General features: G+C 35.7%; 2 protein-coding genes across 3 annotated transcripts; one reads left to right on the top strand and one right to left on the bottom strand.

Moving 5' to 3' along the window:
• The first annotated feature begins 3,452 nt into the window (after positions 1-3,452).
• LOC133669156 (uncharacterized) lies at positions 3,453-14,585 on the top strand. The gene is made up of 13 exons (XM_062089195.1): positions 3,453-3,808; positions 3,908-3,965; positions 4,115-4,201; positions 4,881-5,014; positions 6,877-6,935; positions 7,026-7,080; positions 7,177-7,227; positions 10,563-10,602; positions 11,207-11,247; positions 11,320-11,424; positions 12,186-12,233; positions 12,615-12,734; positions 14,178-14,585. Exons 2-13 carry the CDS (start codon positions 3,917-3,919, stop codon positions 14,244-14,246), a joined length of 858 nt encoding a protein of 285 aa, XP_061945179.1. The 5' UTR covers positions 3,453-3,808; positions 3,908-3,916; the 3' UTR covers positions 14,247-14,585.
• On the bottom strand, positions 14,452-24,849 carry LOC133669155 (sucrose-phosphate synthase 4). Of its 2 annotated transcripts, XM_062089193.1 has the most exons (14): positions 24,315-24,849; positions 20,693-20,782; positions 19,788-20,008; positions 19,556-19,619; positions 19,235-19,434; positions 18,669-19,149; positions 18,103-18,228; positions 17,697-17,828; positions 17,427-17,603; positions 16,969-17,022; positions 16,764-16,826; positions 15,364-16,206; positions 15,152-15,279; positions 14,452-15,039 (listed from the first exon to the last, which is right to left on the bottom strand). In XM_062089193.1, the coding sequence occupies exons 1-14, from the start codon at positions 24,519-24,521 to the stop codon at positions 14,763-14,765; spliced, it is 3,063 nt and encodes a 1,020-aa protein (XP_061945177.1). In that variant the 5' UTR covers positions 24,522-24,849; the 3' UTR covers positions 14,452-14,762. The 2 variants fall into 2 exon arrangements, with proteins under 2 accessions (XP_061945177.1, XP_061945178.1); XM_062089194.1 differs by lacking the exons at positions 16,764-16,826; positions 16,969-17,022.
• Between the last annotated feature and the right edge of the window lie 244 nt (positions 24,850-25,093).

Raw genomic sequence — 25,093 nt, forward strand, 5'->3', positions numbered from 1 at the left:
AATGGTTCTGTGGGCTCCTGTGTCGAATAAGGTGATGGCTTTGATGGGCTTAGCATAGGTGGATGTAAGAATAGTAACAGGGGCTAAAGGGATTGGATGTGAAGGTGTAAGGGTAGGTTGGGCTTGGTAAAGTTCATAAATCTCATCATCAGAACTTTCATCTACCACAACTGCTATGGTATCAGGAGTAATCTCATCCGTGAGTGAAAATAAAGATTCCACTTCATCATCATTAGGATTGAACTGTGTGTTTTGGGCTAGGAAATCAATTAGCTTCAAGGCCTGGGCCTTCTTTTGTGGACATGTTTTGGCAAAGTGACCTTTACGCTTACAGATGAAGCATTTGTTGGAGCTGGAAGTGAAGTGCTTTGGGCGTCTAGTATGGCGACGTCATAAGAACTTCCATTTCTTCTGGCGGTCATGAAAAGAAGATCGGTGAATTTTCTTGAAATGCTTCTTCTTCTTTAGGGGACAATTACAATCAGCATTTTCTGAGCATTTGATTAGCAAATTTGGTCATTTGCAAGCACGGAGCATAGTTTTATCAGGCTGTAAGATCTTGGTAAAATATTTGTGTTGATCACACATTTTGTTGAGTGCTTTTTAACACCTGATGAAATATAGTGCCGAGAGATTGGTTGTCAATAACTTCTTTTCTGGTTTTGAATAATTTGAAGGTTTCATCGGCCAGATCTCTAGGTATGGATGCTAAAAAGGCATGCTTAAGGCTTGGATCATCGGGACCAGAGAGAATATGGTACCTTCGGCACATTTCCTTAAAATGTCTTTCAAGATCAGATCTCAAATAGGAACAACACTTCATTTTAAAGTACTCATACCGTACTATTTCCTTGTCGTTTAAAGCTTCTCCAAGGAATTCATAATGGAGCCAGCCCAAAGCTTCAGAAAGAGATGCACTGTTTACAAATTGCATTTGCCGATAATCACCTAAGGTATGAAACCAATCCCATAAGGTGCCAGAGAACTTGGTAGAAAACTGTTGTAAGGCATCTCTGAGGGTTGCGCCGTCCTTTAGCATATAGCTAGTGAGCCATGAATGAAATTCAAGAATTCTGTCTCGCCATTTGACTCGTGGTATGTCATCTAGAGTAAACTAATCACTAGTACTTGGAGAATTGATATGGGGTTGATAATGGCGAGGATTGAGATTTACTTCATCATCACTGCTAACTAGTTCATCCACACTGACTCTTGTGGTAGAAGTTGGAGGAGGCTCTTGCCGAGTTCGTGAGGATTGAGGGTCTGTAGGAGGATCAGCCATGAGTAATGGTGGCATAGGACAAGGGTCAAAAGAATCATCTTCAGTAAAAGATTCTTCAGAAGTAACAAGCGTTGCATCATCAGGAGTCTCATCGTCAGATGTATAGGCAAGAGGTTCATTAGTAAGGATCTTAGGAATTGTCTGTTGGGAATATGTGGTGAAAAAGACTGAATAGGATTGGAAGGTTGATTTGACTGAATCATAAGTTGATAAGGGTCCTGAGAGTCTTGAAAGGGGTCATCTGGTTCATGCTTTTTTGAGTCAAAAGAGTCAGAGGATGAGGAGATGAGAGGGGCCGGTGATCTGGGTTTCTTGGAAATGGTTGGTACTGGGGTTTTCCCTTTATCTCTTTTAGGGAGAGGCTTGAAAAGTTTTTCGGTGTCTGGGTTGCCAAATAGTTGAGGTGTAGCAGGTGGAGGTTGTGGGTTGTAAGAAGAGGAATGTTTAGCCCAATAAGGGTCTGGATAATAGGAGGTCATCCTATTCTTTGGAGGTTCAGGAAATGGTAAAGGCTTAGATTTGGATTTGGCCAATTCAGCCTGAAGAGACTTGAGTTGTATTTTGAGAGACTGAATCTCGTGTTCCTTCTGAGGGTCTACATGTCTGCCATTAGAAGTTTGAAGGAGTAAATACTTATGGATAATGGAGATCCTTTGTTGAATTTCAGCACACAGTTGCTCGAGATGGAGAATTCTAGAATCAACAGAGACTGTCATCTTTTTTAGATTAATCCGCACCAAGACTGTCATCTTTTTTAGATTAATCCGCACCAAGTCAACCTTAGATTCAATTCTATGAAGAACATAATTTTGAGCGATGGCATTTTGACTTTGCCAATTAAAAACTGCTTCAGCTTGTGTGACTTGTTTAGGGCGGCCATCAGCATCTACACCTTGAGGGTTGTGAACTTGGGGAAGAGTTCGAACCCTGTCTTTGACCTGTTCTTGTAGAGTAGGAAAATCATCATCATAAGATTTTGTAGGTTGATACATGGAGACTGTGGGGACTTGTTCTGGAGATCCCTAAGAGGGAGGAGTATATTTGACAAGGTAGTCAAATTTGCCAGAAGGTTGCCCCAAAGTGTCAATTGTTCTGTCTCCTTGATTGTATTTATCTTTTAGCTTATGACCGGAGGATTTCTGTTTTTGCTTGGGGGAGGCAGGTTCCAAGTCCTCATTACAACAACTCTCACAATGACAAATGTCCCAAAAAAACATGGTTGTCCTGAGAAAAGGAATAGACTGGGTGGCTATCCTAAGAGAAGGCCTCTACAAATATTGGAAGAGGAGCTTGAGCGGGTTGCACCATCGAGATGGAGGAGGAAAAGATTCCTGGTGGAGAAGGGGAAGAATCTCCTTTCTTAAAGATGATTTCAACAATACCATTAGCTTTTTCGGTGAACTCAGGTTCTGTGGATTGTATAGGGACAGAGCTTTGATGCAGCTTTTCATAATTTGTAATCCAAGAAGAAAGGAGTAACTTTTGTAAGTCCTCTTTCGGGATTTGCCTCGGGACATGAGTACAGGTAGCTCTTTGATTGGTATCAATAATGATAAGCAAAACATCATTGGTAACAGGGAGTACTAAATCAAAGGCATGATTTTGGACCTTGTAAGCCATTTGATAATGAATAGTGGCTTGATAGGTGTCTAAAACTTGATCAGCACCAGTGATATATAGTTGGACTTTTAAAAAATTATGGATTTGAGGATCGTCCAATGCCATATTGAAGTTGGGATAGAAAGTAACAACTACTGTGCCACAATTGAGGGTGGTTTCAAGAGAACCAATTCATGCATGTTGATATTCTAGATATTTGGTATCTAGAAAAGCTAATCGGGCTGCAACAGGTAAACCTTTACGGTCATGGTAAGATAAGACTAGCCGAATAGCACCAAAATGAATATGCGTGTATCCTTGAGAAAGCCATTGTTCTGGAAATTCAGTGGGAATTTCAAGAGTAACAAATTGTTCTCGAGAAGTAGCATGAATTTTATGTTGATCAAAAGAGAAAGCTTGAACATATTCTTTCACCACACGAGAATGTTGTTTAATAAGAGTTTTAATACTGCGAATAACAGATGGAGATTTTTTTGGTAAAAGCATAATAAGGATTGACAAGAGAAAGATTTGTTTCAGAAATTTTTTGGGTATCATCTAAAAAGCTAACTTTATAGAGATAGTCAAGTTTAATGGATGTAGACTAACGAATAAAAGAAGAAAGGGGAAGATGAAAAGAGAAAGAAGAAGTTAAAAGAGAAGAGGGATGAGGGGAAGATGGCGAGGATGAAGATATGGTCACCCGCAAACCAGAAGGGTTCTAATAGCACTATAGTTAGACAGAAACTCTGATAGAGTTGCTTCACACACACACAATCTTTTGAACTTTAATAACTGAATTAGAAGTTCAAAAAGACTCACAAAGCGCACTCACGCACAAAGTGCTTCCGTGCCGGTTGGCTACAAAGGGCAAACGACTCTCATTCTCCCTCCAAAACTTTTTTCACTCCTTTCTCTCTCCAAAAGGTGGATTTTGAATCAGTTTCTTTCAATTTTTCTGGTCTCATTTCTTTTTCAGTATACTAGCAATTGTTAGGGATTATTCTGTTTGATTCGGAAAATCAGGCATTGAAGATGGAGGAGTACTTGCATCACATGAAGACTCTTCGCTCTCAAATGAACGGTAATCAATCTCTCTCTCTTTCTCAAAAATCAACAACGGAAGCTTAATTTCGAAGCATTTGATCTCAAATTTAGTGATTGTGAAATTGCACTGCTACTAGTAGTTGTAGTAGCGGCAGTAATGTAAATTGAAATGAAATGGATGTACAGAAGTGGAAGATCAAGCAGCGAAGATTTCAGTTGAAGAGCAGACTCACATCACTACCATTCAAACCTTGGAGACAGACCTCGCTTCTGGTTCGTGTTTCCTTTTTTTTTAATTACTTATTTGTTTATAATTTCTTGTGTAACCTAACTTGTTAAGTTTCAATATTCAATTATATGTTTCTTTTCTTTTCTTAATTGTTTAGTAATCGATTTAGAATAACTCTAAATATTGCTATCAGTGTCTATTATTTTTTCTTTCGTGCAATTATATTTCAGTTTTTTTCTTCTAAAATTCTCTCGTTCTCTAAATTTAATTTGCTTGCTATGGAATAACTGAGGGAAACTATTTTCTTTTTCTTTTTATTTGATTTACTGTTACATTTTTGGAAAGCAAAGAGCCAAAAGTATAACTGAAGGCTTAAAATATGAGACGCTTAATTTTTATTTGCTAATATGAATTTTTAAACATCAGTTGTGATTTGTTAAAGCTAGAGTGAGCTCGAAATATTGAAATTAGTGACACCTGTAATGTGCACAAGCGAGACATCTTGTTGTAGGTTATGAAGTCAGTCACTTAGCATGAGGAATTGTTTATGTTTAGGACTTGTGATCTGCAGATAATGCTAATTATAACCAGCCTTGCCTCAGCATTTTGAATTACTTTGATACTGAGTTTTAGTGCTTGAAGTTCAAACAAGTTTTTGATTTAAGTTGTTTAATGATATCTGATTGTCAATGTTCTCCCAACCTTCTTTTTTTATTTTTTCAGCGAAGTCTGAAACAAAGCGACTCAAAGAAGACACTGAGCAGATGATGAAGGCAAAGGGGGAGATATGCTCACAGATATTGGAAAAACAGAGGAAGATTACCTCTTTGGACTCTGATTCATACACTCTCGCTCAGGTATTCCAAGAGTAGCATGAATTTAATACAAGAAGTAATTCAATTAAAAAAAAAAGCGAGGAAAGAAAACAATTTTGCTCATGGGATGATTTATGATCTCATATCATGATTCTGTCTGTAAGTTTAAGACTTGTGCGATGCAGTCAGCTACAAATGAAAGTGGAGAAAGGCCATAAGAGAAATTTCTTAACATAAAATACATGATGAGCTAGCATGTGCAACCTAGTTTTTTTACCATGTCCGTGTTTCTCTCTCAATAAACAAATAAATAAATAAAAAAGTCAGTGTTTCTGCATTAAGCTATTGGTTGCTAACCCTGCAAAATTGAAATAATTTGAGAAATAACTTAAAATGAATTAAAAGAAATAACTAATAACTCCAAACAAAAAGAAGTTAATAGAAAACCAGTTAGAGTACAATGTAGCAAGGAATCTTGGAATAATGTGGTGGTTCTCATAGAACTTGCTTATCATGACTGGGGAAATTACTTTTTAACTTTAGATCCAATTAATGTATAATAAACCGTAGCATGATCACCATAATTGATATTTGATCTTGTTTAGGACATGATAACTTGTTTATACTGAAAAAAAGGGGTAAATGGTGATAACATATCTTTGTCACTCAAAATCTTTAAAATTAACTCCGGTTATTCTCACTTATTTGTTTCTTCTCTTTCTTTGATCGGGATATTGCCATGTTATTGATGTGAATGTCTGTTGAAGCTCTTTAGATTATAGCTTTTGGATTACTTAAATTTCATCTGAGAATGTAAGTTATCATGCTTTTTAAATAGTGCAAAACGGCTAAACTGTATCTTGCTTTTTAAATAGCAGTCTGAAATTGTAATTCATGTTGCAAAACTATGATTTCTTTCACATGAAGTTTCGTGATGTATGATTAAGGAAAGTTTTATATGCATCAAAACCTGCTACCTAACAAGGCACTAGCATCTTGAGATGACATTTGTAGTTTCTCACAAAGCAAAGTTCAAACCTTATGAGGAGGAAAGCAAATGGAGGTCTTCTTGCTTGTCCTTAACTCTATCATGTTTTTTTGAAAACTACAAATTACTACATTAATCATCATATAAATAACAATACAGGTTAAATTGTGTTGAAAATTTTCTGTGGTCCTGCTTTGCGTTATCTGGTTCTTTTATTGACATGTTAAATGGTTCCTTTATTGTATGTTATAGCTCGATGGATTCTTCTATATATATATTATTTTTTTCCCCATAATCCTATTGTGGGGTTGTTACACCTGTTAATGCACACATATTTTAAGCATGCAAAGTTCATTTGGACAATTTTAACCATAAGTATAAGGTCTGGAATGACATCCTTTTGTTGAGAACGAGGTGTTCTCCTATCTCCCCTCTTTCTTGAACTCTCTTGCAGCTTCTCTTCCTACTAACATGTTGGGCGACCAGAAACTGCAGTCACTTACATCAGATATAATACAGTCCACTAGATGGCGCATTTCTGAAAAAGTATAAGGAGAGAAATTGCGGCTTTCAAAACTGCAGGAAATGTACATGAGAATATTGAGCTTCAATTCTTCTATGAGCTTTGGCTGAATAGTTGATTGAGACTCAATGTTATGATTACAAACTTTTTCTATATGGTAGTGTGAGTATTTTTGATGGAGTATGGGGGGTTTAGGAAGAAATGTGCATCACAATATTGATCTTAGGACTTAATATATATACATCGAACTTCTTAAGGTGATATCATGTATGAAATAAATGGGTATTTTGTCAAGGAAATAGTTAAGCTATTCACTTCTTGATTGTCTAAAAACAATCAATGCCTATGTTTCATATTATTGATTCGGTCCAACTTTCTCTTCTTAACATGCAGACATTGGAGCTTATTCAACGGGAAAGAGTCAGTTTGTCTGCCAGACTTGTAGAGAAAAGGTTATTGAGGGCACAAATTTAGGTGATTAAATTGTGTTAAAGCTCATGTTAAAATACTGATAGAGAATTTTGATGTGTTTACTACAACAGTGCTTACTATACAAAGGTTGCAGATGATATGAATTCCAAATTACAACAACAACAGGTGATTTTGAAACTCCTTACCTTGCAAAATTTCTGTACACTATTTCTCCCCATTTTCAACCTGCGAGAGTTACGGTCTATTTTTGACTTTGTGCAGGATTGGGTCCACACTCACAGAATTAGTGGAGAAATGGGAGAGCATGGATCGGTATTTCTTGCTAAATCCCCTTTTCTTTTCTTTTATGTGATAAGCAACACTAATTACTTAAAAATATGAGACATGAATTGAAGAACTGCAGCATCAGATTTCAACAAACCTGAAAAATAAAAGAGAGATGCATGGTAGGAGCAGACAAGATCAGCACTTAGTGAATAAGCTTCTCAGAACAATAAACACATCTATTGCCTTTAGATCTTCAAATATCTTATTTTTTTCATGCTCTCAATATTGATTAGACTGGAAGGTTTGATTTTTACACTAGGTGCACAACCTTGTTGCGAAATCTTAATTTAAGCTACTGAACAATCCCAAACAGTAGAGCTTGTTATCATGGTCCAATGCTGGAGCAAGTACTTGGCTTCATCTCTTCTTAATCTTATTCCCCCCTCTATTTCTCATCATGCCTTTGGTAAGTTCAAATTTTCTTCTGGTCTTTATAACCTGAAAATTAAATTTTAGGATTTTATCTAGTAACTTACCGTACAAATTGCTCCATTTTGTTGAGGGAAAATGCTTTAATCATTATTTCTGGCTGAAAAACCATTTGCAAGCTGAATTTAATTGCAACAAATCTTTATTTCTTAGAGTTAGTCACTCGATAAAATTCCTCAATACATTCAAAATACAGAAGTGGTTTTGAGGAAATGTAGTCTTGTAGCTCCTGTCAAACTCTCGGTAGTTTTTATTTTTTCCCCTATGATGGCATTGTAATTTTGAACTATGAGTTTGGTGTTTGGTTCTAGTGGAAAGTGGTTGCGAGTATGACCTTCAGTAGAGTGGGTGTGAGTTGGATGCCAAGTTTGGAGCTAATGTAAGTCTTCTAGGATGTTAGAAATCAATTTCTCAAGTTTTCCACTACTTTCTTCTTTTGCTAAAATTGATGCAGTTATCTTGCGTTAAAGATAAGGTGGGAGATGGTAACCATATTTTCTTGTGAGAAGATCCATGGAAGGGCATTCCTCTTTCCGTTGCCTTTTATCTCATTTCTATTAGATCTCCAACTTTTATGATATGTCTCTCTCTAGATTTGTTATAAATTAGAAGATTCTATATTAGGTTGTCTATAAATTAGAAAATAGATTTGGTATTAATCAAATCCTATAAATTAGTGGTCGCTCCTACTTAGAATATATGATTTGATTTGTTCTTGATTTCATGCCTTGTATTCTCCTTTAAATAGGAACCCTGTATAAACTATTTTAAATTAAGTTAATAAACTGATCTCCAAAGAATACTTTGTCTTCATAGTATCAAAGCAGAGATTTGATCACTAACTCCTTTTAAAAACCCTAGAACTTTTTCCATCTCTTTCCCGCTTTTGTTCACCATGTCTGAAACAAAACTTGCTACTACCCAAGTCTCCAATAATGAGCCACACTCAGTCCAAATCACCACTATTTGTTTTACTGGCTATAACTTCTTGTGCTAGTCTCAGTCCTTGTGCATGTATAATCGGGGGCAAGGGAAAATAGGCTATTTGACTGGTGAGAAGAAGGCACTAGCAAGGGAGGACCTAAGATATGCTACCTAAGATGCTGAAAACTTCATGGTTATGACGTGGCTTATGAATTCCATGGATGAGGACATCAACTCCAACAACTCCAACTATATGTGTTATTCAATGGCAAAGGAACTCTGGGATAATGTTAACAAGATGTATTATGATTTGGGTAATCAATCCCAAGTTTATGGCTTGACTTTGAAATTTGGTGAAATTCGGTGAGGTGAAAACAATGTCACTAAATACTTATCTTAATAAAAACTTTCTAATAATCATAGAGCTTTTACCTCTAAGATATCTCAATTGTTTATTCCAAGAAATATTCAGGAATCTCTAGATGATCTTAATTGGAAGATAGTAGTCATGGAAGAAATGAATGCTTTGAACAAAAATGACACTTTGAAATTAATTGACCTGCCAATGGAAAAGAAGAAAGTAGGGTGTAAATGAGTGTTTACGATTAAATGCAAAACAGATGGAAGCTTAGAAAATTACAAGGCAAGGCTTGTGCCAAAAGGCTTCACACTATGTATTAAGCATGGTAAGCCGATTCCTGCATTCACCTAGCCCTTAATAAAATCTTGAAGTACTTGAAAGGGACTCTTGGAAGAGGTCTATTGTTTAAGAAACATGAACATTTACAGGTTGAAGTCTACAACTATGCAGATTGGGCTGGAGTCTAATTGATAGAAGATCAACTTCTGGTTATTGTACCTATATTGGAGGGAATTTAGTTACTTGGAGAAACAAAAAACAAGGTGTTGTGGTAAGGACTAGCGCAGAAGCTAAGTTTAGAGCAATGGCATGTGGGATTTGTGATGTTGTGCGTATTAAAAGACTTGGAAGATTCTTAATTCCTTGGCCATTAAGGAATATTGTGATAGTGATGGGAAGGAAGTTTAAACGAGAAAGGGAATGCATAGCTTGATCTGTTCATATCACAATGTTTGATATGAAACTTCTTGAAAAATAGGAGACTAAAGCAATAAATATTTTAGTTAATTCAAGTTTACTTAAAGTTAGTCTATGTGTTTGCTTGGTTTTATAGCTATTCAATTAACAAGAATGCTATTTCCAGTAACCAGAAAAAAAAAAAAAGAAAAAGAAAAGAAAGAAAAGATTCATAGTCTGAAAATATCAAATAACACATTCATCGGAGCCAAAACAATGGTGGAGGAGATGGTAGAAATTTTTATTTTTTTATTTTATTTTTTTTCTATAGAAGAATATCAGTAGGTATCATCATCATCATCATCATTTTTTTATAAAAGATAATTTGTTTTTGAAGAAATATGTTGAAAATTACTGGAAGGCCAAGTCCCCAAGAAAAGTTCTCGAGTTTATTTATTTTGCATGATTAAATACAAATACAAATAATTGCTCTCTAGCTTGGTTAGAACTTAAATTATGTATATATTACTTTTGGAATTCATATAATGTCACTTCAAATTTTAAATAGTAAGATCCATATTGCACCATTACTAATTTGAGTTGGATTACAAGTTGTTTTGCTTCATAATGTTATGGGAAGAAGCGCATTCTATGTGGCCCAAACTAGTATCATAATTAAATTACTTTCTTACCAAAAAACAAAAAACGAAAAACGAGCCTTCTACTTCCCAATCGCAAAACTACTGTTGGGATTGATGCTCAAACTGGAGCACTTAGGGGGCTGTATTTTGCCAAGCTATCTAGGCTTTGGTTGTTTCTTAGCTTCTTCAGATGATCTTCTTCACCGTCTTTTCCACATTTGATCTTTGAAAGTTTTGAATATTTACTGATAAGTGTATCATCACAAAAGCACTAATTAGTAAGTTTACAGGTGAAGGAAGAATTTGACAAGCAAACGGCAAAAACTAAAGGTATGGTTCTTTATTACTTTTACGTGTTGCTAGAGATAAGTGGCAGCTGAAATTCTTAAATATTGTAGTTCTTAATTATTTCAATATTAACTCGTAGCCCATTGATATTTTGATCTCTTTATGTCACAAAGTTAACTAAGAGTGAACCATAACATTCTAAGAACATGATAAGTTTGTAGGTTGCAAGTGGTAAATGCAAGATATTGGGATTTATCTAACAACAAAAGATTTAAACAAAGGTGAAAGTTAAGCTTTTAGGTCTCTTAGAGAGTGGTTTGCTTGTGGCACCGCTTTTAAAAACTCTCCCTCATGTATAGTCCCCGCACATGGTTTGGAAACCCTAAAATTATATTGGAAATGTCTTAGGATTTGAAGTCAGGGTCTTCCTGTTTTGGTGTAAATTGTGATGTGTGGATAGAACAAAGAAGAGATAAATTGAAGGGAAAAGTCTATCACATGCAAGGCTTAAAGAAAGAAAAGGAACAAGTGAAAAGGGAATGTCTGTGTATCCTCGTAACCTCTCGTCCTAGCCTTGGTTATGTAACATCTCATCCTAGAAGTGGAGTATCAATCACTTTCATCTCACGTTCTACCTTTCTTGTAGGGAAGTGTGCTATTGATAATCACTTGATCATGGATAATCTGGTAAAAAACCTTCATCCATCAATAAAAATGTACGAGGAGTTGCAATTTCTGAGTGAATCCTTGGAATAGCAGGGGAATGATGCAGAAAAAAACCTAATTGCCAAGCTGGACTCTGCCAAATCCAAGCTTGTTGAAATTGCACAAATGAAATCCAAACTTGTTACAGAGAACAACAAGGTTGCTTGTTTGAGATAATTTCTTGCACACTGATTTATGCTTTACAAAATACATCCATTTACTGGATGGTGTTTGTGCTATTTTTTAACTTCACTTAGCTAGTAATTTTCTTGTTTCTAGAATATTTTTTGTTGTTACTTCTCTTCAAGTGAGATCTCCATTTTTTTTTTATAATTAGAATCTTTGTCTAAAGTACTTGTCAACTTTTAATTGCTTAGCCTAAAGCTAATCTTTTTCTTCATTTTAATTCTATTTCAACATTTTAAAGTGGAAAGCTAGCTTCCCATTTGGCTGATTTTAGAGTTGCCTGAGAATTAGAAAGTTGTTACTATTCTGATTATGGTCGTTTAAATTAAACTTCAATGGTGTTTTGTTGTCGATACCTAAAAACCATGTTCAACTTTATGCTGCTTCTGTAAATGAGATTTTTCTCTTAGAAATGAGCTATCATCATTATAAACCTTATTTTATGTTTCTGATATACCTTCTTGCAAAAAGGAATTTTTTTTAAGTTCATTATTTTTTCCATCTGATGTGAACAAAGATTATGACTTGCAACAGTCGACCTAGCCATAAATGTATAATAGTTACTCTAGCTTGGCATTAACCCCTCCAATCATCTTTCAGAGAAAAAAAGAAAGAGATTTAGAAAGAAATTTCTAGAGGAGAGCTAACAAATCCTAAAAACTATAATACATATTTTGCTTGTATCTTTCCTTCAATGTAGTGAATTTTCACGAGTCATGGCTGCCTTATTCCAGATGAAGCAGTCTATTGAGCAGTTGAAATGCAGTGCCAAAGATTTTAAGGTTAGATGTTTAGTCAGTACATAAATGTGTGCATAAATACATGTTTGTGTGCCTATTTGGATTCAGATGATTTTGTCTGGAGGCATCAAATTCAATGCCAAATTTTAAAGTTTTTGACAATTTCCAACCCTATATCTGTTATCTGGGCACCACCTTTATCCTTGTCCCCACTATCCAGAAAAAATGTTGTTGTTTGGATAGTCCAATATTGGTATTCCATACAGTTATTATCGAGCTTCCAAGCCTAATGAACCTAACAAAATGATGAGTGGCTTTTACTACTATGCATACATGTTCTCCTATGTGTAATATAATTTATGAACATTTTCTTGCATGTAATTCTTATGCTTGACCTCTCAACAAATATCTTTGTGACTGTAGACAGAGTTCTTGGAAATGGACATTAAGACCTTGGAAGAAGAATACAAAGCTCTTTTATCAGATAGAGCTGGAGAAATCGAGTATTTACAATCTCTGCAAAAGCAAATTAAGCAACTTAAGGTAAATGTTGTCAACAGCTTTTCACTGCATTTTGCTGAAATCAGGGTCTCATACTTACTTGATGAAATGGTTGTGAAAGAAGTGGCCAAAGCTGGGTTTTCATTGGGAAGGGGCCTCAAATGATGGGTAATATTAGAATCCATGTACGACAATGTTCCATGCATAGAATTCCTGTTTTCTGAAAATCTATAATAAATAAATAATTGAAAGAAAAGATGCTTAGTTTGACTTGACTTTATTGATGCTGCAGTCATCTTAAAATCTTAGTAGACATGTGTTTGGTGTTTTTAGGTACTGAGGTGTCATGATCATGGGTGGTAGTAGGGATGTTCAAAAAAACTGATCAATCGAGAAAACTGTAAAAACATTAAGCAAAAACACTGAACCGAGAGAAAAAAAAAACGATTTAAAAACCATAAAAACCATTCAGACCGGTTGAAACTGTGTAAATTGAACCAGACCAAATGTAAACCAACTTAAAAAAAAGGGGTATAAATTGAAACCTAACCTAACCTAAAAACATTTTCCTCCTTTCCCATTGCATTGACAGCAGCCGCCACCAGCCAGCCAGAGTCTCCCCGCAGTCCCCTTGCCAGTGCCACCTCTCTCTCAGTCTCTCTCGTTCTCTCTCCTCTTGAAACTTGAGAGATCAATAGATTACCTCCTCTGCCATCTCCCCCTCTTGTTCTCCCCTCTTGATACAACAAATTGGATACAGTAACCGCACATCCCCATCAGCCATCTCCCCTTGCAAAGCAAGATTTGTGGGAGAACTGTTTGTGTCAATCAACACCAGGTGCCTAACTGGAATGATATTTGCCTTCAGAGGTGTCAAAGTGAGTGTCTTAGGCTATCCAACTCCTCTGCAAGAGTGCAACTTCTTGAGAGGCGCTTTTCCCGTGTCTGTTATTAGTCTTGGATTGTGTTTTTACATTTCCTTGAGAAATTTCATGGTACACTTTGTTCAAAATGGAAATGGAATTCATATTTTCTTTGGTTTTGGACATGCTCATAAACTATTCGACCAATATCCACCTAGTTTTTCCTTTCCATTCTGTTTCATGTGAGGAAAAATTAGGTCCATTCTTTACTGTCTAGTGCTTCTGTTCTTACTATCTTCTGTTAGTTTTCAAGCAACCCGTGTACTTTGAAGGACCTTAAAGCAAAATTTGTGGTTTCTTTATTTCTTCTTTGTTATTTTCTTGTCGCTTGATTTGAATCTTTTTAATATTTTTGGGATTTTTTGGATTTGTATTATGATTTACTCTGACCAGCTTAAGAACCCTTTTTTTTATTCATCCCGATTGTAAAAATGAGAATTGTAGTGCTGTTTCCATGCCAGGAAATCATTTGTTATTTTCAATCCAGGTTTTCCAGTTTTCAATCCAGAAAAACCGATCTTGACCTAACTTAACTGCTCATGTTCATGGTTTCCTCTTACAGGATATTTCACATATGGTTAAATGTGCATGTGGAGTGGAATACAAGGTGGCAATGGAGCTTTGTGCATGATGTGATCAAGGACATGAACCATGGATAAGCAGGAAGGCTAAGGATACCGGTCATGGACTGGCTCTTGTGCCGGTAACTGTGCACTTTAACAAGAACCTAGTACTGTAAAACTGATAGTCTGTCTGTAAAAATGCACTAATGTGGATGTAGCTGGTAGTACATAGCGATAGAGTAATCTCACTGGTATCTTTTTTGAACAAGAGGATATGAGAACACATACATTTTCCTTTAAATAGCATATGAATACATCTGATGCTGTAGATATTACTGGTTAAGAGAATGCTTGTGCAAAAGTGCTTATCAAATGTAGATATGAGAACACATACATTTTCCTTTAAATAGCATATGAATCCTCTATATGATATTCAGAAATCAGAATAAAGGTCTTGTCATATGCACCGATTCTGATTTCCTATGAGTTTATTGTGCAACTATAATCTAGGAAGAGATTGTTGCCTATAATTATATGCAAATCACTGTTAGGATAAGGAAAGAGAAATAGAGCAAGGTTAAATATCACTTAATCCCCATAGCCACTAGAGCTGCTGAGATATCAGCAGCTTCATATTTTTCTTCCACGAAACTGATGTTAGAGCTTTCTTGGGGAACTACGTCTTCTCTTTTAAAACTCTCTGCACTATGAAGAAGTTTCTCACTGCCGTATTCCACTAAACCTCTTATAATAATGGTCTTGTGGAGGCCAGCCAGTAGGTCTTCATAATCTGTATCCCCTCTTCCACCCACAAACACAACCATTTTAGAAAGATCAATACCCCACCTAACTGAAAGGTACCTGCATTAAACATGAAATCATTCTGTGTAAGCTTTAGGATTTTCGTATCTTACTGATAAGCTATCATGATTTCTTTCACATGTATACTATTTTGTAAAATCATGGGTCCAACCTTAGGGCTTGTGTTCTTGATGCAAATATTGGGGTCACATTTAACCTTGATGCTGCATGTGTATAGACAATGTTGCATCGTAACCCTCTCATTCGGAGCCTCTGGCGAAGTTCATATACCTTTCGTGTCTGCAATTTATTCATTGGAATTCTTATTAGTAATTGTTGGGTAGAATGTGTAGGCAGTTTTTTATATCATCAGAAGCATCTCACCTTGACTCCTGGTTTGATGCTGTAGGAGAAGCACCTAGAACTAGATGCCTTGATGTACTCCTTGATGTCATCTTCAGCCCCATCTTCTGCTCTTGCTAGCCTCATTACCATGGACCTCACATTCTCACCAGGCCACCTGTAATCCACATGAGCTTCATAATCCACATCAACCACCATATCTCTCCATGGGTAATGCATATCGCCTCCACTATTACATATTATTGCATCAAAATCTTCTATCTTTACTTCGCAACATCTGAGTGCTTCCATAATTTCTTGTAAACTTGAGCTAGTGGCCAGTACAAAGCCTATCCTATCCATGCCTAGACTTTGGCCTCCAGCTTTCATTACATTCTTGATAATTTCTTGAAAGGTCTCTGTGGACTGTCCATTAAAGCTATAGCAATCAGTGGCTATCACAAATAGCATCTGCCTTCTGCCAGGAGTGTAAGTGAAACTCGCTTTGCCATTGGAAGGAGCCATTTGAGTAATGGCTTCAATAAGTTTCTTCTGTTTGTTTGTTGCATCTAGCTCTCCATTGAGCTTGTAATCTCCCTCTATTGAGAATCTCAAGGATAGGTCTTCCATGTCCTTTAGAGATTCACTCATTGGTTCTTCAGGAATTGGTGTGATCTCAAGACGGGTTGTTGGGTGGCGGTTCCTGCACTGTTCAATGTGGGATAGGTAGTTGCGGCAGTGTTCTGGCCATGAAAAGCTGTGGATGTTTTTAAGGCCATTTTTTCGGCATTCAGTCCAGAGGTTCTTGTCTGCAACAAGCTTTAGAAGGGCGTCTGCAATGGCCTTTTGATCATGAGGGTCAACTAGCAGGCCATTGTGAAGCACCTACACAAAGAGTCTTCAAATGGTTAGTTTCTGTTACACAATTTGTAAGTGGTAGCATGCTAAATTTCAAAAACCAAAACAGCTCAGCATGAATTAACCAAACTGGAATAGACTTGTGCAATCTAGGTCTTCAAATGCTTAGTGAGGAAGATGCATATTAGTGGTGTTCTTTAAGTGGCTTATTTTGATACTATGCATCTGGAAAAAAAAAAAAAATTTAACACAGAAGATCTTTGTTGGTAAGTTGAGTTGTTGACCAAAAGAAAGTTGGATGTTTGTTGAAAATTTGAACTGCTTTTTGTTAGACCACCAGAAGTGGTTTCATCAGAATCCTGTGGGGATGCTTTTGTAAAGATGAAAGGTTGACCGACCGTTAAATAATACTTCAGACTTCTGATATCATCTGCCTATGGAAGCTATATGTTTCAAGTCTTAGAGTTGGATATTGGTGAACTGTGAATGATACATACTTTGTAGAAGTCTGAATGTTAGTTTCTGAAAAAAAGAAAAAGGAGCAGGTTCAAAGTTTTAGTGTGAGAAACATGGAATACCATTACCTTCGAAATATCCACTGGTCCACCATTTTTGGTAGCAACAACAGGTAAACCATATGCAGCTGCCTACAAGTTAAAAGGGTAAATTGGAATCTGAGGATTGTTATTTATTAAACAAGGTGAAAATCTCCTTGTGCTCTTTCTGGTAATATTACCAGGTTTAATCAGATGGATTAAGCCAATTTGAGCTATTAAGACATGAATTTACCTCTATGAGCGTGAGACCAAATGGTTCCACAAGAGCTGGATTGATAAAAACTCCCTTCAAGACAAAGCCACCACAGAATTATTACTGTTATAGCAGTTCAAATGTTGCAAGTAGAAAGCAACTGTGTTACGGTGTGGACACCTATCAGGCAGTATGGTAGGGTAATGCTAATGGTATATGGATTATGTAGATATAAGGAGTGGTCCAATCTACATGGTGACAGGTTCTCGTTCTCAGACAGGAAAGACAGAAAAAAGGAAAATCGAGAAGACATAGCATTAGACACCCTGTCTACCATGAGTTGCTGCCCTGTGTCAAGTCTACCTAGGCTGATTCCTTTTTTCTTTCTTCTTTTTTTTGGGAGAGAAACAGGCCCATTGCTAATCAGTACTTTGGTAGAAGAATTGGGATAGATTCTCTAGTTCTTCTTAAGTCGATTAGGAAATGAAGTGTTGTACCTTTGTTTTTGCTGCCAGACGATAAATGTCGGGAACTTCAGATTGCTTGTGATGCTTGGGATAAGCAACTTGACCATACAAATCATACTTGTCGATGAGCTTGAGTACATTTGTAAGAACACTTGAGCTGCTATCAGACATTTCTCCAATGTCATCCCTATTACCAAGTATTAGCGTCTGCAAAAGTATGGAGTTTAAAACAAATTAGCTTAGTGTTATGGTTGTATTTAAACTTGCTGATAGAGAACTGAGATGAAGTACATAGTTTACCAGGTTGGCTAGCTCTCTGAGGGGCTGGCACTCCCCGAAAGCCTGGAGCAACGTGGTGACGTTTTTCTTGGGGTCAGGTCGGGACAATGCCAGTATAGTGGGCTTATGAGGATTGGTGAAAAAACGCATTATCTGCATTGCAAATTCAATTAGACAATTGGAAGAAAATGTAGCTGTTGGTTGATTCTACAGATAGTTTCCTTTAGCAATCAGTTGAAAGGCTATCATTGTTGGCCATAAAGATTTATGCAGTGGCTTCAACTTTTTCTTCTTCTTCTTTTTTTTTATAAAGAAATTGCTGCAGAAATCAAAGGAAATGATTTGGGTGATATCTAGATATTCTAAGTTAACACTTAAAAAGTATGTCACAAGAATATTCACGTATGATGAAGAGAGAACGATTGACCTCAGACCATATTGGAGGCAGGCTCCTTTTGTTTTGATTTCTATCCGAGTCAATTAATGACTTGAGATCACCTTCCAATGAATCGTCTGCTGTGACATAGCTGAAGTCCATCCCTGGAGGTATAACCTGATACCAGATAGTGATTAGAATATGAGCTTGAACTTAATTTCAATGGACTGTAAAAGTGAAAGGCACTTGCTATCCTTAGTTATCTTCATCAAGTATTCTTAGTTACTTCATTTTGGTATTAACATGGCCGGAGGGGACTTCCCAAATTACTGATTCATGCAGGCATTTATATTTTTATCAATGGCAGAAGATTACTATCAATCGGAGACTTGGAGTCTTCTTGACAGTACCATGGAAGGGTTTGCTAGGAGATTATCCTGTGATTTCATGGTGAAGTGAATTAGTGAAAGGAACAAGATGTTCTCGTATGCTAGCATAACTTCCTGTCTTGTTACTTTCTAGAAGTAGGGATTTCATCAGGAAGTCGAGAAGTTTGAAAATTGTTGTTCTGTTTTGGCACACAAGAGGTGATAATAAGGAATAAGAGAGGTCAATACCACCATCCTTGGCATGTATCTTCCCAAGCAACTCACTCCACGGCGTCTTCTGACCCTGAGCTTCCTCTCCAACTTGATATCAAATCCATCGTACAAACCCCATTGCTCTTCAATCTCTTGCCTTGTGCTAGTCACCACCATTTCAGCAGCATCTAATCCCAACTCTTCCGCTTCAATCCTCCTCATTATCTTGTAGGTTGCATTTATGTACTCCTTAGAATGCCTTCCTTGCTTGAGCAGTTGCTCAAACTTGTTCCTCCCCAGTGAGTGCCCTGTTAAAACCATTGGCACATTCAAGGCCCCAGACAAGAGTGCTGCCACTTGGCCAGCATCAGCGTAGTGGCCGTGAATCACATAAGGCCAAGTTGGCTTCCCCCCATTGACTTGTTCTCCTAGCGCTCTTGCCATGTTGACGATGTGGTTTAATGCCCCGTCAACAAATTCAGGTATCCAAGGCCAAAGTGATTCTTTTGGTATGTACCTGTTGCATTTATCTTGTGATTATATATGTGTTTCTTTCTTAGCAAAATTTGAACTCCTTAACAAACGAGGATAAATTTGATTACCTGTCTTGAGGACCACAAGGGATCCGGATTATATAGGCTCCACAACTACCACTGTCATCTGATGGGCATGACAGCATCTCGATTGGCTCGCCATAGCTGAAATCCACCTCCGGGGAGGAGATTTGTCTAGTCAGGAGATCCACACGATAGACTCCTTTTGTGTTGGCTAGAGCTCGAGCTAGTTCAACAACATATTTTACCTGTAATCAGAAAAAGTATTTGGAGTCATTGGTGGTGAAGCACAGATTATTTTGGCAAGGTTTGCACAGTCAAGTTCTTGATTCTGGCTCTAAGCCAACTAGCTATGTATGGCATAACTACCTGACCACCAGTGTCAGAGTCTCTTCCCAGTTCCATGTTTTCTCCACGGACCAACCCGTGCATGCTACAGGAAAAATGATATTTATTATCAGATAGTGAATCCTGATTTCCTTTGATTCATCTTTCAATTATTGTCATGGTTTTTTTATAGATATGACTTTTCTCACTTTGTCCTCCACATGTATAGCTAGTAGCATAGAAATTAACTATGGTAAGCTGTGTAGAAATATACCTGATTAGCACAATGTACAGCTGCCTAGGTTTTTCGTCATCAGACCATAGTTTCATGTCAGAGTTAATTCTTGCAATATCCCTGACAGATTCTGATAGGTTGGCCTCGCCCTTTTCCTTCTCACCCTCAGATAGCTCAGAAAGATCATCAGCAGCATCATTACGCCCTTGCTCACGTTCTAGCCGCCTTTTTGCAAGCCTTTGTGCATCATCCCATGCTATCTGCGAATATATAATCCTTCATTCCCTTTCTTGATATAATGCAAAGAAAGAAAAGAGCCATTATCGAATCGCCCCTAGTAGACTTCAACCTCAGAGCATCCACTCTGATAGATGTAAACCTAAGATATGAATTGCAATTTTTATTACCAATATTTCTTTCAGATATATACTACAGTAATACTACTTTTCCTTGGACTATATATATGGACATGCTGCTATTATTATTATTATTATTATTTGTTGCATTCACTTCTGTATATCCTTCTCTTCCCATATTATTTACCCAGTAAACGATGCAGGATATTCAAATCGATTATTGTTGATTCCCCATTTCGATTGTTTTTAATAAGCTATGTCTAGATTTTGCACAGGCCATTTCAAGCCTGAAACTGGGGCAATAGGCTCACTGAAAATTTCCATGGGCTGGCCTAGTAGTCATTGGAGAGTAGATGGTGGAGTGTAGAGAGTTACTGCACACTGTTTTAAATAAGCTATGTGGTTAACTTGGTTTGACTTATTTAATTTGAAAGCTGGGACATGAGTCAGGTGAGGGTTTATACTACGGGGAAGAAGGAAAAAGAAAGATAGAACCTACAAGTTATTAGAAAAAAAAAAAAAGAGGCAAAAAGGGAAAAGAAAAAGAAGAAAAGGGGATAAATTAAAGCATAGATATAGGCAGCAGACCTGTTTCTTTTTACGGGCGAGATGCCAAATCCGCCAGCACATATTCTCAAGCCTGTTACTGCGTTCACGAGTGTTCCTTGTTGCTATCATCTGCATGCCGCAGCATATTCATTCACTTTCACCGTCATTCACAAGTTACTTCCATGCATGCATACTTTCCATTAATTACACAAGCAGGCATCCAAAAACTAATTAGAGAACATGTAAGATTTTAAAGTTTTTGTGGTTTGCCCTTACATGATAGAAATTTAATATATTGAACTGAGAATCAACATAAGAAAAAAATGAGCATTAACATGAGAAAAATATGACAATGAGATGTAACTCAATTGATATTAGTGTTTCTTCTTTTTTTCAATAAATCTTGTGTTCTAAGTTCTAACCTCTTCTCTCTCTCTCTCTCTCTCTCTCTCTCTCTCTCTCTCTTACTATATATATATATATATATATATATATATATATATATATATATATATATATATTAGCTATTTGACTCGTGCTTTGCTACCAGACGAATATTTTTTTCTCTTAAAAACAATGTATATGGAAACTTTTACAACATGATTTTGTAAATAAAAAATCCCAAGAGGGATTCAAAAAGTTCATGCATACATCTAATTAAATAAATTAAGAATTATTTATGCAACAAAAAAAAACAAGTTCAATCCCTACCTAACTAAAGTTAATTTGTTAAACTTATGATCCGGGTTGTGAACTCAATTGGGTTGAACATTTTTTTAATATAATTTTTGATTTAAAATAGACACTTATAAAATTAAAACCAACAAAATATTAAATTGATTGGAAAAAAATCACACCGAAACAAATTACATTGCCTAATTAATAACAATAAAAAAATATTAAGTGATGAAATTAAAAAAATAAATAAGAAAATAAATACAATTGTAATGGATAAAAATGAAAAAAAAAAATTTTTAAAAAGGTCCTGTCTTTCAAGCTAGGAAGGCTTAGGCATGTAGGCTTGGAGCAGCCCACGCGACTAGAGCTTTTTTTTTTTAATTTTTTTCTTTAAGGAGCGAATGAAAGGTCATCCACCTTTAATACTTTGAAAAAAATTTAGCAGGCAATGCGAGGCAGATGACGTGTCATCTACACTTTCTAGATTCCAATGACTCTATTTCAGACTAAGAGAAACTCATTTTCAACCATATTTTAACTTGAAAGAAATACCACCCTAATACCTTATAAAATATATTTGAAATTAAAATTCTTTTCTAGTTCAAATTTACTATTTCAGACAAATTTAAAAGAAAACAAACACCTTGTATAAACTTTTCCCATCAAAAGAACCGATTGACACCCAAACCACCAATTTTTTTGGTCAAAATTGGTCTCAACTGAGATGTTTTCTTTCTACCTAGAATCCGATAATTTTCTCTTTCTTTTCTCAAATTAGGAACCAAAAAAATAAAAAAATAAGTTTGGGATCAAAATTAAATGTCATGAATGTTTAGGAATTGAAAGTTTATAATTTAAAAAATTGAAGGACTAAAGTGTGTATATTTAATTTCAAATTTAGAAAAACTCTATTTTTACCACGTCTTTCATCTTAGTCTCCTATCTTTGAATCTTGCTATTTCTTAATAAATATGCTTTAATTGGCTATTAAGATGGGTTTATAAGAGTGTAATAAAAAAACAAGATGGACAAAAAAGAAATTATTATAGCAATTCAGAGTTAGTTATTCCTTGATAAACGTCAGTAACATAAATAACAATATTTTCCCCAAGTATTTTAAAGTATTTTTTTTTTTAATAAAGAAGACAATAAAGGTGAGTAAGTGTGGGCCTCATCCAAGGAACTAATTCTTGTCACGGGACTCCCGAAAGAAACGATCTAGCCTCATGCAAAAAGGGTCCCCATTAATTAAAACTTTGATTTTCTTTTAGTGTCAGTAGTTCACTTCCCGTGGTATGATACGGGTTGGAGTCCAAACTTTTTGAACACAAAAGAAATTTAAGCTTTCGGAAAGCTTTTGATATTATCATTAAAAGTTAAACTTAAAAACTTTCACTTTGAGTCCTTGTTAAGTTTATGTTTTCAATTAAAAACTTTCAATTAAATCATGTAGAAGGATGAGAATTAATTGAATATATGAGTAAAATAAAATAAAATTAAAGGACAAAAAATAACATAAAAAATAAAAACCAGACATGCATGTTTAAAGACAACCTAAAAAAAATTTCAAAAAGAGTTTGACTTTTTTTTTTTAAATTGAAGGTAACATTTTTTTTCTGTTTTTTAATATTGAGATGATAATATATTGGATGGATTTCGGTCAAATTGAGTTAACTCGTCAAATCTGTGATCACGGTTGTGGATTTCAATGGGTTCCATAATATTTTTTTTATTTTAATTATATGACAAAAATAAAGACCAATTAAAAATAAATCAAATATTAAAAAATAAAATAAAAAAAAACTAAGCCAAGCGCGCAAGCCTGAGTGTCCTAACATGTCAGGCCTTAAAAAAAAGCCTAGGAGTGTAGACTTGGGTGAAGCAATCTGGACTGGTATAAAGTAGTTCAAATTTTGTTTTTTTAAAATTCAAGCTGACATTGTTTTTTTTTTTTATATAAAAAATTAGATGATGACATATTGGATCGATTTCGATCAACTTTGATTAACTCACTAAACTCGTGACCTGAGTTGTGGACCCCAACGAGTTCAATAATATAATTTTTTTTATTTTAATTATATGATAAAAAGATGAAGGCATGCAATGTGTAACATGTTAGGGTAGATGACGCATTGCTTGTTGTACCTAGCTCAAAATCTAGCCACCATTATAGTGGTTGAAAAAGCATGAGGTAGGGTTTTTTGGGGTTAAAGATCCATTTTCAATCAATCCTAGTAAAAAATCATCTAATAAACATCATAAAAGTCTTTCTAAAACACTTACTAATATTAAAATCACTCAATAAAACCAAAATCAACCAAACCTAAAAAATCAAAACGAAACTCGATCTCTCTTTTTAGATATGTTTATAGGGTAATCCCACCACCATTAAACTTTCATCATCGAATGAAACTCGTGGATACTAGGTTTGATCATTCTTGTTGTCGGTATCACGACGACCAATCACTTTTTCTTTCTTTTGTTATTTTGGACAACATTTTCTCTATTGTTTCTAACTTAGGGACTAAAAAATAAACAAAATGAACTTTTATATCAAAAGAAAAATTACCGATAATTTAGGCCGAGTCATGTATTTTCTCCGTATTTTAATTTAGAGCTTAATGATATATATATATATATATATATAAAAGAATGCAATTGAAAAAAAAGTTTAAAAATTAAAAAAAGAAACTTTATCAAGAGGTTGACTGTTTATAGGAAGTAATGAACAACTGTTGTTGTTGTTGTTGTTAATGAGCATCTATCTTTAATAAATTTTAAAACAATAGAATAGAATGGATCGAGGAGAGAGTTTTCGAAAGGAGCACAAAAGATTGACACACACACACATAGACAACATATACCGCTCCTTCTGAGCATATTCGAAACGAAAAAGTAAGCGTTCTTCTGTACCATACGTTCATAATCTAATAGGCCCTTGATTCATCAGCTACGGAAAAAAACAGAGAGAGTGAGAGCTAACCTTGACCCATGTCCTGTGGAGATCAGACTCATCAAAGCTATTAATAACTTCTTCGACGAAGTACTTTATGGGACTGAACAACTTGTCTTCCTTCACCTGTTGAAACTTGGCAATCTTCAATCTCCCATCACTTCTTTTCTTCATAACACCACTCCCCACATCTAATATAGCCTCCAAGTACCCGTTTATCCACTCATTTCTGGCCATTTCTCGACCTTCGAGTAATGTCTTAGTGTATCGCTTGGGTTTCTCGAGATAAATAAGAGCACTTCGATGGTGTCAAGAGTACTCCAGGGGGAAAGTCCTTTTAAAATAGGCTAAAAATTAAGAGAAGTGATGATGAACTCAAATTATGTATATTAAAGGAACATCTGTCAAACACGTTCGAAAGAATAGACAAAACAATAATACAAGAAATTGGTATATATTCGAAGCTAGCTTGATGGTCTGCTAAGAATATATTTATAGCAGCAGATGAAGGGTTCTTGAGAGAGAGAGGTTTGGTTTCAAGGGCTTCTGGTGCTTTGAAACCGAGTTCAACGTGGACAAGGCATTCGCTTAAAAAGGCCACGGTTTCTTTTTTACTTTCTACTGAGAACATTACCTTGATACCGCGGGTCAATTTATTTTGCATAAAAAATATAAAAAAATTAAAATCTAAAAGTGTTAGATCTTTTTAGAAAGTTATACCCAAGAATCTTGGGTTTGACTACAACGCTTGACCTAAGAGTAATATATATTTATAATATTAACAATAACATTAAACTTGCATGATCCAA

Source organism: Populus nigra, chromosome 12 (assembly GCF_951802175.1).
Source record: "Populus nigra chromosome 12, ddPopNigr1.1, whole genome shotgun sequence".
NCBI classification, from domain to species: Eukaryota; Viridiplantae; Streptophyta; class Magnoliopsida; order Malpighiales; family Salicaceae; genus Populus; species Populus nigra.

Excerpts from the sequence above, each read along its gene's own strand:
- LOC133669155 (XM_062089193.1), bottom strand. The coding sequence starts at position 24,521 with ATGGCCAGAAATGAGTGGATAAACGGGTACTTGGAGGCTATATTAGAT. Across the intron at positions 19,150-19,234 it reads CCTTGTGGTCCTCAAGACAG|GTACATACCAAAAGAATCAC; the intron begins GTAATCAAATTT and ends TAAATGCAACAG. Across the intron at positions 18,229-18,668 it reads GATACATGCCAAGGATGGTG|GTTATACCTCCAGGGATGGA; the intron begins GTATTGACCTCT and ends ATCTGGTATCAG.
- LOC133669156 (XM_062089195.1), top strand. The coding sequence starts at position 3,917 with ATGGAGGAGTACTTGCATCACATGAAGACTCTTCGCTCTCAAATGAAC. Across the intron at positions 3,966-4,114 it reads TCTTCGCTCTCAAATGAACG|AAGTGGAAGATCAAGCAGCG; the intron begins GTAATCAATCTC and ends ATGGATGTACAG. Across the intron at positions 7,228-10,562 it reads AAATGGGAGAGCATGGATCG|GTGAAGGAAGAATTTGACAA; the intron begins GTATTTCTTGCT and ends GTAAGTTTACAG.